This window comes from Barbatula barbatula, assembly GCF_947034865.1.
Source record: "Barbatula barbatula genome assembly, chromosome: 1".
In the NCBI taxonomy this organism is placed as follows: domain Eukaryota; kingdom Metazoa; phylum Chordata; class Actinopteri; order Cypriniformes; family Nemacheilidae; genus Barbatula; species Barbatula barbatula.
This window is the reverse complement of record NC_136766.1, coordinates 11,208,476-11,224,008: the sequence shown is the minus strand read 5'-3', so window position 1 is coordinate 11,224,008 and position 15,533 is coordinate 11,208,476. Positions and strand designations below refer to the sequence as shown.

Sequence of the window (15,533 nt, the reverse complement as noted above, 5' to 3'; positions counted from 1 at the left end):
TTTCATTTGACCTCTTCCTTTCTCCTTCGCAGCTTATGCTTCAAAACACCATCCCCATGTGCTCGTCCCAATATGAGCTTATGTTCAACACCAGTCGCATCCCAGGCATAGAAACAGGTACTGAACACTGACACTGATTTAGGATTACTTACAGAAATGTTCTACAAAGTCCAAGATTAGGTTATTTGGAAGTATGCCATTAAATGAAGTCACAGGTGTCATACTACTACTGAAGATGGCTAAAACATATTGAAACCATCTTAGGTGCCTCTTTATTTCAAGTTCTTGCTGCATGCCACGAATCACTGCCTAATGCTCAGTGTTTCATCAGAGATGCTCCTTTAATAAAATGCATGTTTCACAGGCACGTTAGGTTCATGTTCATGTCAACTGTCAGACAACTTTCAGATTGACCTTCTTGTCAATTCTGGTCTTGCTCCCCCCTTGGCTCTATGAAAACTATTTTTTACTTTTACCTCTGTCTTCATGTCACCCCAACTCCCATTTTTTGTTAATACATTTTTTTTACAATTTTGGTTTTATTTGTGCATACATATTTACTTGAAAATCATTTTAAATGTTGGCTTACTGCTTTTTTTATTTTTTTTAACACTTATTTTTCTCATTAAGTGTAATATGAATGTAGTATAGATTTTACTTTACATACAGTGTGTGCAATACCCTTTTCTTTCTGTAGACTCTTTGCAGCATGTGTCTGACAGCAGGCATGTTGTGGTGTACCACCGAGGCCGTTACTTTAAAGTGGGGCTATTCTATGATGGACGGTTGCTGTTGCCACGAGAGATTGAGCAACAGATGGAGAGAATCATGGCTGACACGTCTGAGCCGCAGCCTGGAGAGGAAACCCTTGCTGCCCTTACTGCCGGAAACAGGTAATCGAAAGACACCCACCACTGCCATCATATAACTGCGATTCAATTTTCATTGCGCCGTCAATATGTTTATTTTATTTATTAACTATTACACTGTGACCACACCGGGTGTGCATTTGAACCCCTTATAATTTAAAATTTGTCCGGATTGGATGCGCCATCGTGTTACTAGTTGTGTTTACCTGACAACCTAGACTATTTTCGATACTTATGCAGCCTGTATAATCCTGATCCAGCCAGTTAAATCTAGATTCCGTCAGTAAAATCTTGTTTCTGCATGTGTCTCAGAGTGCCTTGGGCGTGTGCCCGTAATGCCTACTTAAGACACGGTAAGAACAAACACTCTTTGGATGCTGTGGAGAAGGCCGCTTTCTTTGTTTCACTGGATGATACAGAGCAGCGCTATGATCCAGACGATCCTGTAAAGTCCCTGGACAGATATGCTAAATCCCTGCTCCACGGGAAATGTTATGACAGGTGAGGAAGGAATCTTAGCATGTGTGAGGAGAGCCTGTCTCCCTTCGTGCACCTGTGTTGATTGTTTTGTGAGTCTGTAACAGTCAGTGCTGAATATTACAAAATGCATCGAGTTGATATGAAGTTATGCCACATGCTTTATTTCTTTAGGTGGTTTGATAAGTCTTTCAACCTAATCGTGTTTAAGAATGGAACAATGGGCCTTAATGCAGAACATAGTTGGGCTGACGCTCCCATCATTGGCCACCTTTGGGAGGTATGTGAACACACGCACCTGTTCCAAGTGCACAGAAATATTTATTTGGTATTTCACAGATATTTCCTATTTATCATGCTTGTTTGTTGAAATATGACCTGGTGTAAACCTTTTTTACCTTTTTCATAAAGCATGTGCTCTCAATGGAGCCTGTTAAACTGGGCTATGCCGAAGATGGCCACTGTAAAGGAAAACCCCACCCTAATCTGCCTGGACCTCAAAGACTTCAGTGGAGTATCCCACCTGAGGTCAGTGCGTGTTTATATGTTTGGTATAAAACATGCTGATATAAATATACTTCTCCTTCCATACGGTTTGCGTTTGTATTGTATCTGCAGTGCCAAACTATGATCGCCAACTCTCTATCTGTGGCTGAGGCTTTGGCTGGTGATGTGGACTCTCACATCATTCCCTTCAGTGAATTTGGAAAGGGCCTGATCAAGAAGTGCAAGACCAGTCCTGATGCATTCATCCAACTGGCACTGCAGCTGGCCCATTTTAGAGTGAGCTCTCCTATTGACATCTCTATTTAAAACGATTATTTTTATTTCTCCTGGAAAAATATGAGTACTAAAAATCTGTCATTGAACCGTACAGGACAAAGGGAAGTTTTGCTTGACTTACGAGGCATCGATGACACGTTTATTCAGAGAAGGACGTACAGAAACAGTGCGGTCCTGCACCGGAGAGTCTTGTGCATTTGTTCGTGCCATGGTCAACAACGACATGGTACAGTGCATACTGCTTTAAACTTATTGGTCTGAATTCAGCAAGAAATAAATTGTGATATTTGTTTTTGCTCACTTTTTCTGTAGAGAGAAGAGAAACTTCGATTACTGAAGCTGGCTGCTGAAAAACACCAGCAGATGTACAGACTGGCGATGACTGGAAAAGGCATTGACCGACATCTCTTCTGCCTCTATGTAGTTTCTAAATACCTTGGACAGGATTCCCCTTTTCTCCAGGAGGTGCGTCTTTGAATTTAAGGTGTTTTAAAATAAATATAGTTTGAAGAAAATGTTGAAAATCTTGAAAATACAGTATCAATGTAATAATAACAGGGTGTCCGCGCGGTAGTAAAAGGTAACAAACGCTATTTGACTTAGTAGTACATTTTTCATCACCACCCCAATATATAAGTTTCCATTTTTTGCTTAATATTTGTGTCTCCATGTTTTATCTTCATCTAGCCTAGTTTAAAAATATATACGTTGCTAACAGGACCCTGAGTGAGTCGGAGTTGATAGCAATGACGTAGAAGTAAACTGTAGAGTTCCGTGGTTGACAACATTTTCCAGCACCACCACAACAGCGATAGACACAGGAGACCTTACCTCAGGGCTGAGGTTCTCTGGTGCCTGAACCATCATTTATATAATTCGAATCAGGGCATTGGGGAATTGTTCCAAAACATGTTCACTGACTCTGATATAGCCAAAAGTTTCGCGTGTGGCAAGGATAACAAGGCGTACATACTTGGATTCAGTATTGCTCCACATTTTAAGGGGGCATACTTGAACATTTTGAGTTAACTCGCATTATTCGCGCATGAAATTCGCTTCATTACAGACGCGAATTCGCATCATGGGAGGGGCTTCTGCCGCTCGCTTATGGCCCTACTAGAGCAAGCTCTTGATTGGTTAACGCTGAACTAAAAAGTTCAGATATTTCAACTCACGCGAATGCTCAATTTTCGCCGCCGTATTCGTGCGAATCGCACCGCAAGTAGGTCATCGCATCTTTGCATTGACTTAACATGTAAATCACTTGCGCTGAACGCTTCATTCGCGCTTTGTGTGAAGCAGTGGTCTCCAACGTGGTGCCCATGGGCATATGGTAGCCTGCATTAACTCTGTAAGGTGCCCGCTAAACACAGTGCTCACCAATAATGCTCAAGACAGTTGACAAATCTGTGACTATACCGATAAGCCAAGTGCTACATCGTCCTGAAAGTTTATTATTAGCAAGTATCATAAGCTTTGATATATTCAAGTGCAAAAATATCTGAAAGAAAACTGAATTTGGTTCTGTGAGCATAAAAATAAGGCATCACATGTTTGAAGTTTGAAAGTATGTTATCAACAAGTAGCGCTTTAGAGCAGGCCTATTCAAATAGCAGGCCCGGGGGCAAATTTGGCCCGATTGAAATTTATTCTGGCCCGCGACAAGATTAAAAAAAATAAAAAATGTCTAAAAATAAAAAAGTTTAAAAAAAATCTACGAATTTGCTGCGGCGCACAGACAATGATAAATATTTTATATATATATATATATATATATATATAAATAAGCTATTACTTATACACAGCTTTTACCCTTAAAACAGTAAACACATGTCTCAGTATTTGCAGTTTTGCACTTTGTTGTAGGCCTATTGTTTGAAATAATAAAGGAAACCAAAAGAATAATGTACCTAATTTTATTTCATATATTATGTACCTTACTCTATAGTATATTTAATATACCTTTAGCTGATATCAATTTGTCCGTCCGGCCCTCACAAATTTTGGAATTTCCTATTTTGGCCCCCCTGCAAATGTATTTGAATAGCCCTGCTCTAGAGGATTTTGGATATTTTGGTAGCCCTCGCTTACAAAAAGGTTGGAGACCCCTGGTGTGTGAACACCCTTATAGTAAGTAGTAAGTGGTGCTTTGCAAACCCCCCCCCCAAAAAGGGCTGCTTCTTGATGTCGTGTTGGTAGTAAAAAATATTTTGGAGGTGGTAAAATAGGTAGTAAAAGGTAGTAAATTAATCTCTATGATTCCTGCATATACCCTGAATAAAGAAATGCTGTCATTTGAAGACTTTTATTGCGTTTCACAGGGTCATTCTACAGTTCTCTTAATACAAATAACTGTTGCACATATGCAGCCAGCACATATAGCAGACACACATCTGACAGTAAAAATCTAATAGGAAACCTACAGCTCACATACTATATCACTACTAAAACATACTGAAATACTAATGATTTGCATAACTGTACTGACTTTTGTTTATTTCCCCAAATAAAGGATTAAGTGTTCCTTTTTGTCACTATCGAAACAATGATACCCAATGATATGTTTCAGTCGTGGCTGTTTCGGTAGTGACTATTTTTGATTTTTGAAAACTTTTGAGCCTAGCTCAAAGATGCTAATCAGCACATGGCTAGCAAGCACAGTTCTGAACAGATGTACACACATAAAATCAAAATTTCACGGAATAACGCCCAAAAATGTTTGCTTAATGCCAGTTTGGTAGTGAAGTTCCTTAAAGTTTCACACAGATTAGTAGACTTCTAATCATATTCAAATTCACCATGTACCTATTAGAGTGATTAACACAGAAATTGTTCTTGATCAAAAATTTTGGGGTGTGGCTAAAATCAGTCTTAGCCAATGGACTAAAACATCCACTGTTTCGGTAGTTCTTTGCGAAAAATGCGAGTTCTTTGTGGATGAAAGATAAACGTATCTGATCTTTTTGTTATCGTTTTAAAGGCGGCTACTGCACGACAATTCCACCGCGTACGATGTGAATCCAGCAATCTTGTGATAGTGAAGAATAGGTGTGTCTGTTTTTTCACAGTATTTCAGGAATGGATTATATATAAATGGTAGACATAACACTGATAGAGCGCTTTTTCACCATTGCGCCAAATTGTTCTTGTTGCTTAATCGTTCTATTCTGTGCCAATCCATGCCAGCTGGTACGTAAATGGTTTCATTTTCCACCGCAGGGCTGATAACGGAAATTTTTTAATGTAAACACAAACATGTCACGCGCTGGCTTGGTAACACAAGAGACTGAGCTATAACGCCTCATTCGCATTCATTAGCACGATACGACACGTTTGACTAATATTCTGAGCCGAGAACAATTTGTAAACATGCCGTGTCGAACCAGGCTCACGTGGAAACATAAATGTAACCGTTTCAGAACGGTTCGGCGCGATAGTGGAAAAGCGCTCATAGATGGCGTGGTCCCAGTGCTAAAGATGCCAGACATGAACTGCATGTGTCATTCGTCCGTGTCAAAAGTCATATGATTGTGTTTTTTTGGCAGTCGGTGTGTACGTGCATAATGTACTAAACACTGAGGGATTAATATGATGATGTGTTGCTTGCTCGCGCTGTAGTTCATCCCACACTCCCCACTAGTCCAACCTCTAAGTAGCTTGGGTTTTTCTGGAAATAATCATACTGCTGTATCTCGCTTTTATAAATTTGATCAAACTAAATACTCTTCGAAGATACAACGTATGCAATACTACTGCATAGGCACTAAAGATTAATATGAGATTGGCAGAAACTGCCTGTGATGCGCGATCTTTAATATAAAGTTTGTATTCTTTCTGCAAGTCTCACAACGTTAACAAATCCCCCATAAAAGTCCTTTACAGAGCCCTGTTTACAGTGCACTACAGAAAAGGGTTTTGTGTTGACTATTACTGCTGACTAACAAAAAACATGTTCTTTAGTATGAAAACAGCTGGTAAATAAAAATGAGTTTTATTAATAATACATTTGAATTGGACGATGAGTTGTAAAGATAAAGATTCACAACAAGTGTTATCCATATGATTTTCTACAACTAATTTTATTAATGGTGAAAAACTTGATTTGTAAAGTTTGAGAACCACTGAACTAGAGAGTGAGCAATTCATTTTGGGGTGAACTATCCCTTTAAACCAACAGTGCTACATTATTATATCTTAATTTATTTATATAAAATGTGTTAATTATCACACTAAACAGTGGAAAAAAACATTTATTTAGTCAGTTACTGCTTATTAATGCTATTGGGAACCATTAATACAACTGACAATTTCCAGATTTATTTATTAAATCTCGAAGAGACTAATAATTATCATATATCCAGTGTATCATATACTATTCTAAGGTACAGACAAAATGTTTATTATCTATAATTTACTGCAGGAATTGTGTGATTTGTCATCGAAAAATTATGACAGTCGTTATTGTAAAGTTACTCCACTATTCTTGTAATTCACTTGAATGCTGTTTTTTTTCTCTTGTTGTCCATGCAGGTGTTGTCAGAGCCTTGGAGACTTTCCACCAGTCAGACTCCTCTACAGCAGTTGGAGCTGTTTGACCTGGTGAGACACCCAGAATATGTTACAAGCGGAGGAGGCTTTGGGCCGGTGAGTGTTTTGTGTATACAGCAAACTGCCTATATTTGATATAAAGTTTATATATATATGGATTTTTATTTTATATAATCTGATTCAGATTTTTTTTCATGCACTTATGGTAGGTTGCTGATGATGGTTACGGTGTTGCTTATGTGATTGTCGGAGAAAACCTGATCAATTTCCACATCTCTTCCAAGCGTTCCAGCCCAGAGACAGTAAGTACACAATGAGTGTTCCATCACATAATATACAAAGTCCTGTTTCCTTACCTGCACATCAGCAGTGTTGCTTTAAACAGCTGTTCTTTTTTTTTCTCCTTCAGGACTCTCATCGCTTTGGAAACAATATCAGACAAGCAATGGTTGATATGGTGAATCTGTTTCATCTTGACACAAACGACCCGAAGTGATTTGATTGGTGAAATAAAAAATATACTTTTAAACTTTCACCTTAATTATATATCATCAATGTTGAGAGAAACTTGAAAATGTTTTTTATTTAACCTTTTTTCTTGTGTTGTCTTGTTTGTTTGCATGTGTGTGTGAGATGCTGCATATGAAGGAGAGAAATAGGAAGGAAGTGTGAGTTTCTAAGAGGAATCTCATTCTGTGATGTTATGTGTTGGTGCTTTATCATGTGTCTTCACTAAACGGTTTAATGCAGGTGTTTTGACATGAAAGAGTAGTCTCACTTGACAGATTTTGTCTTGTTGGTATTGTATTGATGGAGTGTACAGTAAGTTTGAATGTTAAGCAATCTCTCCCTGACCTCAGAATCTCTCCCTGACCTCTTCATGCTTTTATATGGCATTTTTGTACATTTATTTCCATTTGATTTCGTTTATTTTGCTTTCATTGTGTTACGTTTCATTTTTAATTATTACATTATTTTGGAAAATGTAAAAAAAAGATTTTAGTTGCAGGAAGTATGCATGTAATCTATTAGACTTAATTGTTTTGTGCTTTTATACGTTTAATGACACCATTGCCTATACCGCGGCTATGCTAGTTTTCTGAATTACCAATTCAGAATGAGCATATTAAACAGAATGTCAAATGAATGTAAACTTTTTTCCCGATTCTTTAAATCTAAGCTGTATTTAAATATACTGTTTATTAAAACACATTTTTCCAGACAGTTACATAACAAGGTTATCTAGAGATGATCAACTAATGATTTTTTTGTTAGTTTAACATAGAATTCCAAACTAAATTCCCATGGTATGTCACAAATATGACTTTTGAGCTTATGTTTCCAAGAGCCCATAACAATGTCTAAAATTAGAAGTCAGAGGATTCAAACATTATTCATCAAATTCTTTCAAGAACAAATCATCCAAAACTGTGCAGTCCACTTAGTTATATAGCTCTATGGACTGAATTTCAACAACTATCTCATCAGATATAAATTTCAGAAGAAACATCTGGGACAGCTGATAAATCACTTGTGAAACATCATTGAAAACTCCTCAACTAGTAATTTATGAGCATCAGTGTTTCCCTCTGAATTCATGTCCAGAATGTTAATTTATGGACACATGAATCTAGGTATTTTCTTGTGTCATTTCCAAACTGGACATTTATGGTTTATTTTCATTAAATCAGGCCATAGTCATGTCATTGACCATTAAAGCACCTAAAAATAGGCTGCAACCAGACACAATGTGACACAACAAAAGACAATAGAACCCATTATAATTAAACATAAATTACACTTTGTGGTCAACCGAACAAAGAAATGCATACATGTTTGGAACAACTAGAGGGTGAGTTATTCATGACAGAATTATCATTTTTGGGTGGAATATCCCTTTAATGGGTTCATCATGATCCATCATTCACTTCTGGTGTAGATAGATTATAGGTGCTGGTCAGGTGTATCCAGCAGACATTCTGGAATTCATTATATCGCCGACACTTTCCCAAATGCTTGCACTTTATGAGTGTCTTAAGTAGGGAACATTTCATTCTTTTACAGAACAGTCCACTTAAACAACCAACAAGAAAGCAGTGGCTAATATCCTTCTCACCACTACTAATATATTATTCCAAGGGTCTCTGCAAAATGCTTTCAAGAAACTAATGACTACACACACAGCTGTTCCCTTGCCATGTTCCCCTTCAAACTGTTTCCCATGAGATTTCTGGGACAGGACATAGGTCCCTGTTTATTGCATGTGGTTGGGAAAACACAATGCAACAGTACTTGTTTACGATATTATGATTATCGTCTTCCATGACAAAGTGCAATTTTGTAGAGCATTACATATAAGCCATACGTGCTGTTGAGAAACATCATTTAATACATTGTGTTTAGAAAACTCTATTGATTACATGGAATAATATAACAAAACAATTCTGACAGTTACTGTTATTCACAGTTTTTCCACTTTGTAAGAATCACATCTATTAACAAAGCAACAAATGACTTTTAGACAGAGGCTGAAATAAATCAATTTAGTTTAGGATGCAATTTAGAAACAATAACCTAAAACCCGAAATTGTATCCGAGACCCTTCTACAGTGGCTACAGCCTGAGAGCATATATTAAATAGCGGTGTCCATTTATTTCAAGCTAGATAAAAAATTTCTGATTTTCTGTTAACTCTGATTCAGTGTATTGAGATCCAGACAGTAAAAGTCTCAAAGCATCCATAAGCAAAGATTAAGTACTTTGGGTGTATATAAAGAGGAAGGTCTTCATTATAAAGTAAAACTCTTGGTGTCATTCCATTAAGCATTATAAATATAAGATGAATTCTCTCTGGCCAGAAGTGTGGATTTATATTTACGTTTACGTTTATTCATTTGGCAGACGCTTTTAAGCGACTTACAAGTAGTTTTTTTACAGTGTCACATTACTGCAGAGCAATCAGGGGTAAGGTGCCTTGGGCCCTTCAGTCATGACCTGCTGACACTGAGATTACAACCGGCAACCTTCTGAGCACAAGCCCAACGCTCTAACCATTAGACCACAACCCTGTATATGCCGTGGGAACATGAATTCTCAGACTGAGATTGCACACAGCAGCTTCCCATTGCCCTTCTTATCATAAGTGTATACGGGGACAACGCTTGCATCTTCAATATCTAAAACATCACATGCCAAAGCAACATAAGATACAGAATAATGTTACTCCACCATGACTCAACTTTCGATATAATCTGGTCATGTTTTAAAAAGTTTTCACTAAACCAGATGTGAACATTTTTAGGCTATGTTTCCATTTTGTTTTCTTTTTGTAATTGCTTGAACATATCCACATTAATACAAAAAACATCAGTGTAGTCTTTTTACACTGGCTGTATCACTTTGTGCCACTAGAGTGTGCCACGTGCCATATCAGAAGGCAATCCAACAAAGTGTTTATAAACTAGTCTATATCAAACTCTATAAAGAACGTGTATTGCAGGCTGTAGTGATATCTGGTACATTATCACAAGCAGTATAATGGCTCATGGATTATATATTTTATATGTGAGGATGTAATTCACAGTAATACATTAACACATATACTTGTTTGATGTCATCTGCAACTGATTGATATGAATGTTTAATCCGTACCAGTTACCTTTCATTACCGAGCTATTTACCTTTACATTGCCGTTTCAATTTTGCATGATACTGGCTTCTATTTCAGATTGAGTATGGAAGTGTTTTTGTTTTGCTAAAGTTTCATCGTGTCCAGTTTAAGGCATGTTAGGGCATGTTCAGTGCTCAGCCACTTCCATTCTACATTAACCTGAGGACTTTTTTAAACCTCATATTGGGACTAAAAGTGGGCTATCAGCTGCTTTTTGAATAGCTTCAAAACCTGAACTGCATTAAGCTGATGCTTCATGACTTTCCCTAATGTTTTGAGAATTGAAAGGTTATGCAAAATGTCAACAGGTTCCACCTGTCACCCTGCAGGTTACACACCTGCCATTTGCTTGATTGCATTTTTCTAGAGTTTGAATACCAGATTCTTACCGAAAAGTGGCGCAACTTTGTGATTCAACTGCCAGCAAAATCAAGATAATTTTACTTTTGTTTACGTTTTGGTCTTTAGGATTCCAAACACAACGCCGCAAAGTATAAATCCTACAAAAACATTCTGCTTTACATTGTGCCGAATAATGAGTCGTTTTTAAAAAGATAACACCCATAAACTCTCGCGTGAGATTGCGCTCGCACACGCAATGCGTAAACAACACAGTCGTGGCGTGAGAGTGAAATTCAAGCGCGCTACGTCTGTCTGCATTCAGTGGAATGCGTTTGCAACCCCCTTTGTTATGGAGAAGCAAGAAGAATGTTCCCTCAATTAAAATTCCTCGGGCTGACCTGTTGCCAAAAGGTATTTCAAAGCACTATTTGCGCATCGTCATTTAACAGGTAGGCTTCTCCTAATAACCTGGATGTGCATTCAAAGAAAAACCAGTAGTGAGCGCTACACATTCACAATATTTCTGTAACTACATCCAACACAAGTTCTTATCACAGCGGGTTTGCTCTTTGTTGGAGTTACGTTATGGCGCAAGAATCAAACGAGGATAACTCGTGCGGCAACCTATCCAAAGTTTCCCAAATGAAAAGTGCGCTAAATATTTAAGTTTGACAACTCTTCAATTGTTTCTACATTTTATTTGTTATGTACATTATGTAGCGACGCATTTTTTATTAACTAAGTGGATAGGCCTACTCGATTTAATCATAAATGATTGCTAATATTCGGAATGCATCGCGTACATATTCGTATTGAAATAAATCAAACCGGTTCCGATGGAGAGAAAGCCGCCCCGGTTCACACATGCGCAGCGCGCACTGCCTCACGGGGGGTGCGAGGGGCGGGTGTTAGTATAAATTGCCTCTCACTACATATCCCCTGCCTGTCCTCTGAACTTTGAGACAGCCGCAAGCATCACTCTAGAGATATGCAATAGACTAGAAATTAAACAAAGCACCGTTTTAGTTGAACAGTTCGCACGTCTCTTTCCACAAACGGACAGCATGGATTTTCACCATCTATTGTGTATATCGTGCCGAAAAACGGTAAGCAAAAGTGACAACGACAAACCTGGAGTTTAACAGTGGTATCTTTCAGCATGTTAACACAATTGCATACTTTCAATTACACCTACACACGCGTATAGAGATGTGCATGTCTGCATCATAGCAATGTCACGGTGTAAAACTTTGGAAAAACTTTAGTTTTGTTCTGACTCGTGACACGCTGTATCATTAAGGCTCGCTCTTGCTTGATTGTATCATTGATACGTATAAAAGAGGGTCGACTCAGTTACATTGAACTTTGTTGTGTCTCGTAGTCTGTGCCCTTTTAACAACCTTTCCAAGTGATTGGAAAAACAACAGTCACCTCAGTCGGCCTTTGTTAAACGTCTGAATGAAGTAATACGCCTGTACTACAGTACGAATGGACTTACGCGTTGTTTTGATTTCACAGATGTCCTCCCCGAGAATACTCTTCATTCTGTCGTTTTTGATGTACGCATATCACGGAGCAAAGGCAGAGACTCTGTGCGGTGGAGAACTGGTGGACACTCTGCAGTTCGTGTGTGGAGACGACGGTTTTTATTTTGGTAAGTGTAACTCTTTCAGTGCCGTGTGATAATAGTTGCTGTCAGGAAATGGATACGTATTCATGACTTTAGTTGTTTATTATTGTTGTCTAATCTCTATGTTTTTCACATTGCTGGTGGTATGTTTGCATCATTATTGATAACTGCTACAAAAAATGGCTAAGTCTCAGTTGTTAAGTGCATGTAGGTTTTTGAGGGACTAATTCAATGTTACTATTTGAGGTGGCACATACATTTCAATAATTTATTTAATGGTTGCTCTTTGCCTGCCTCTCTCTCTCTCTCTCTCTCTCCCTCTCTCTCTCTCTCTCTCTCTCTCTCTCTCTTCTATTCCTATCATATGACTGTGGACTTCCCCCTTTTGTACCTCTCCTGCTGTTCTTTATCTTTTATCTTTGTTTAGTAGGCAAATGGCAAGGTTACAGGATCCATTTTGATAGCTATTTACACATCCCTGGGAAAATAAAACAATATTTGGTTTTCTGCTGTGTACTTTTTTTATGACCGTATAAAGTCCTGAAGTGGGGTTCCTTAAAAAATTGGTTGGTGGAGAAAAAGAAAAACAGAAAAGAAAGGAACTGCTAGTGCCGTCTCAAATTTCAGAAATCCTAGGAACATGCCGACAACCACATGTGGGATTCTGTGAAATATAAACAATAGGGTGTGAAATGGTAGCATTGGTTCCTTTCCAGGGGAAACCCGGAGTTGATCGCTTACCTTCTCTTCCCCCACTCAGACAGGCCAAACAGATCAAACAGCCGGCGTCCACAGAGAGGAATCGTGGAGGAATGCTGCTTTCGAAGCTGCGATCTGCGTCTGCTGCAGCAATACTGTGCGAAACCTGTGAAGTCAGAGCGAGATGTTTCCTCCACTTCACTGCAGCTCTTCCCAGTGTCACAGGCTCTTCACAAGGTACGTGAAGCTGGTTATCTCCCCCTCCCCCAGTCTGAAGCCCAGCACAATGATTTTGCTGATCCCACCAACACGTATTCCGGCTAGACAACTAGTCAGACAGAAGCCAGCTTTTATCGCGCCGAAATCAATATTAACCATGTCTCCTTTCTCGGAATTGCTGAGCAATGGGGAAAATGGCACAGATAATCAGAAATGTGCAGAGTGCGTTAAAGTCGCTTTACCAACAACACTGTGCAGGCAGGTTCACAAACAAAAGGTCATGATAACGCCACCAAACTTTATTGGACGGCAAGTGAAATGACGTCATTACTCAAAGCACCAAAACAAGTACAAGTGTTGTGCCGCATTCTGGCAAAATTTTGTGCCATGTGCTCTTGGCATGGAAATATGTTAAGCGTTGGCAAGACAGTAGGCCAGCTGGCCATGGCTTGGATTTCAAAACAACAAAAACAAACAACCCAACTATACAATAGTCAGGCCCACTTGAGAACAGTACAGTGCCACTCAGCCTGAAAGCATTATGCTGTTATTCTGGAAAGGTTGTCTTTAGATATTCAACACGTACTTATTTGGTGTGGTTCTGCTTTTTGTCTTTGTTCAGAGTTACATTAAATCATTTCAGAAGTAAGTTGATGACATAATACAATAAGTACGTGAAAAATGTTAACGTTAGTTCAGTCAGTCCTTTTAGAACATTACAACAAATGAATGGATTACAAAAATGAGTTGTAAGAGAGTTTACTCAAATACAACAATTTCTTCTGTTTTACAGGATATCTCAAGAAAGCCCCTTGGTCTAAAGTATTCCAAATATGAAGTGTGGCAAAGAAAAGCTGCCCAGAGATTAAGAAGAGGGGTCCCTTCCATCCTGCTTGCCAAAAAGTCCAGGAGAGAGGTGGTCTTAGTTCAAGAAAAGGAGGAAATAGATTTACACCGACCCCTCATTACCCTTCCAAACGGGCATCCTTCCATACATCCAGATAAACACTTGCCCATAGCCATGGCTTAAGTGACGACAAGCAAGGGATTGTACCCAGGTGTTGGTCAGTAGAGGCACTTTTTTCAAGAATCATGCCACTCACCGTCTTTGTCAAAACCAGACTATGAACACACTGTGTTACCACATTCCAAAACGGCAGAAGTTAACACTGAAAGTGAATGTATTGAGGTGGTCCATGCGAGAGGAGAGATGACTGCAGTGTTGGTGAACATCATGGGGATGCCCAGAACGGATACTGAGGAACTTGCTAGAATGCACATGTCAGCAGTCTGCGAAAGCAACTATGTTTCTGTTTTGCTTGCACCTTTTCTCGAATGTCTTGTTTTCAATATTAGAGTCCTTTATCTGCACCTTTAAAGTGTCACCCTGTGGCATAAAAACAGAAGAAATGAACTTCACTATGGCTGGCCGTTTAAAGCCAAGGACTGATGTCAACAGCACTATTTTTTATGAACTGCTAATTATGACATTATGGTGCTACCTTCGCAAATGGACTCAAAAGGAGTTTGCTAAAGAGTTTTTTCCGTTTTAGGAAAAAACAAGACCGTATTCAAAAGACTATTAAATAAGAAAGACTGCTTGTTCAATAAGGATCCCAAGCATGGAAAAACTCTGTCCGGGATTGGCTGGTCAAGATCAATGTTCTGGAGAATGAATGTGAAGGCCTTTGATATCAAATGAGATCGCGTTTCAAGGGAAGGCAGGAAACATCACAAAATATTGAAGCTGAGGACATCTGCAACCAAATTATCTTGGACTTTGGGCAAGAGCAGTCTTGCATGTTTTAAGGTGTCACATACTTGTACCATAACATTCCTATTTCCACTTTGAGTCTCTGACATTTTATCTTTGCATTGTGTCTTCACTGTTATTTAGACAGTATTTTACATGTATACAAAATAACGAAACCATCTTTTTAAAGGGAACAAAAATCAGCAGTAACGTCTTGCATATTTTCAACACACAAATGTAGTATTCCAGTGCTTTTGCTTGAAAAGAAATACTTGAATATGTATGAATAGTCTCATTGACCCTTGTATGACCAGTCTTGCAAATTGAGCCACCAAACATTTTCTCTAAGTAATGGCACTGTATCAAGGCATTATTTATTTTGATATAAAACCCATCAGAAAATCAGACCCATTGAGAGATTACATGCACAAATGGCAATTGTTTTTGTATGTTATTTTATTTTAGTTGTTCTGCTATTGTACGTAGATGCTATGTACCAAAAATGTTATGTCTACTTTTTTAAGTAAAGACCATGGAAGCTTC

At 38.5% G+C, this 15,533-nt stretch overlaps 2 protein-coding genes and 1 long non-coding RNA gene across 5 annotated transcripts in view; 2 read left to right on the top strand and 1 right to left on the bottom strand.

The window, feature by feature from the left end:
- The window catches only part of cpt1aa (carnitine palmitoyltransferase 1Aa (liver)), a 12,299-nt gene extending 4,365 nt beyond the window's left edge, over window positions 1–7,934 (top strand). For all 3 annotated transcript variants that reach the window (XM_079454166.1, XM_079454165.1, XM_079454167.1), the window contains exons 9-19: window positions 33–117; window positions 698–893; window positions 1,182–1,370; window positions 1,521–1,626; window positions 1,758–1,874; window positions 1,965–2,129; window positions 2,224–2,355; window positions 2,442–2,594; window positions 6,660–6,773; window positions 6,887–6,979; window positions 7,087–7,934. In XM_079454166.1, the coding sequence (XP_079310292.1) occupies window positions 33–117; window positions 698–893; window positions 1,182–1,370; window positions 1,521–1,626; window positions 1,758–1,874; window positions 1,965–2,129; window positions 2,224–2,355; window positions 2,442–2,594; window positions 6,660–6,773; window positions 6,887–6,979; window positions 7,087–7,173 (1,437 nt within the window). In that variant the 3' untranslated portion in view covers window positions 7,174–7,934. The remainder of the gene's footprint in view (window positions 1–32; window positions 118–697; window positions 894–1,181; window positions 1,371–1,520; window positions 1,627–1,757; window positions 1,875–1,964; window positions 2,130–2,223; window positions 2,356–2,441; window positions 2,595–6,659; window positions 6,774–6,886; window positions 6,980–7,086) is intronic.
- Window positions 6,103–12,296, bottom strand: LOC306892876. The gene is made up of 3 exons (XR_013786514.1): window positions 12,188–12,296; window positions 7,034–7,097; window positions 6,103–6,725 (listed from the first exon to the last, which is right to left on the bottom strand). It is a non-coding gene; the product is annotated as an uncharacterized lncRNA (long non-coding RNA).
- On the top strand, window positions 11,563–15,533 carry igf2a (insulin-like growth factor 2a). Its single transcript, XM_079454205.1, has 4 exons — window positions 11,563–11,795; window positions 12,208–12,343; window positions 13,080–13,255; window positions 14,031–15,533. The coding sequence occupies exons 1-4, from the start codon at window positions 11,754–11,756 to the stop codon at window positions 14,265–14,267; spliced, it is 591 nt and encodes a 196-aa protein (XP_079310331.1). The 5' UTR covers window positions 11,563–11,753; the 3' UTR covers window positions 14,268–15,533.

Coding starts and splice junctions, on each gene's coding strand:
- igf2a (XM_079454205.1), top strand. CDS start 11,754: ATGGATTTTCACCATCTATTGTGTATATCGTGCCGAAAAACG. Junction 12,344..13,079: donor AGACGACGGTTTTTATTTTG/GTAAGTGTAACT, acceptor TCCCCCACTCAG/ACAGGCCAAACAGATCAAAC. Junction 13,256..14,030: donor TGTCACAGGCTCTTCACAAG/GTACGTGAAGCT, acceptor TCTGTTTTACAG/GATATCTCAAGAAAGCCCCT.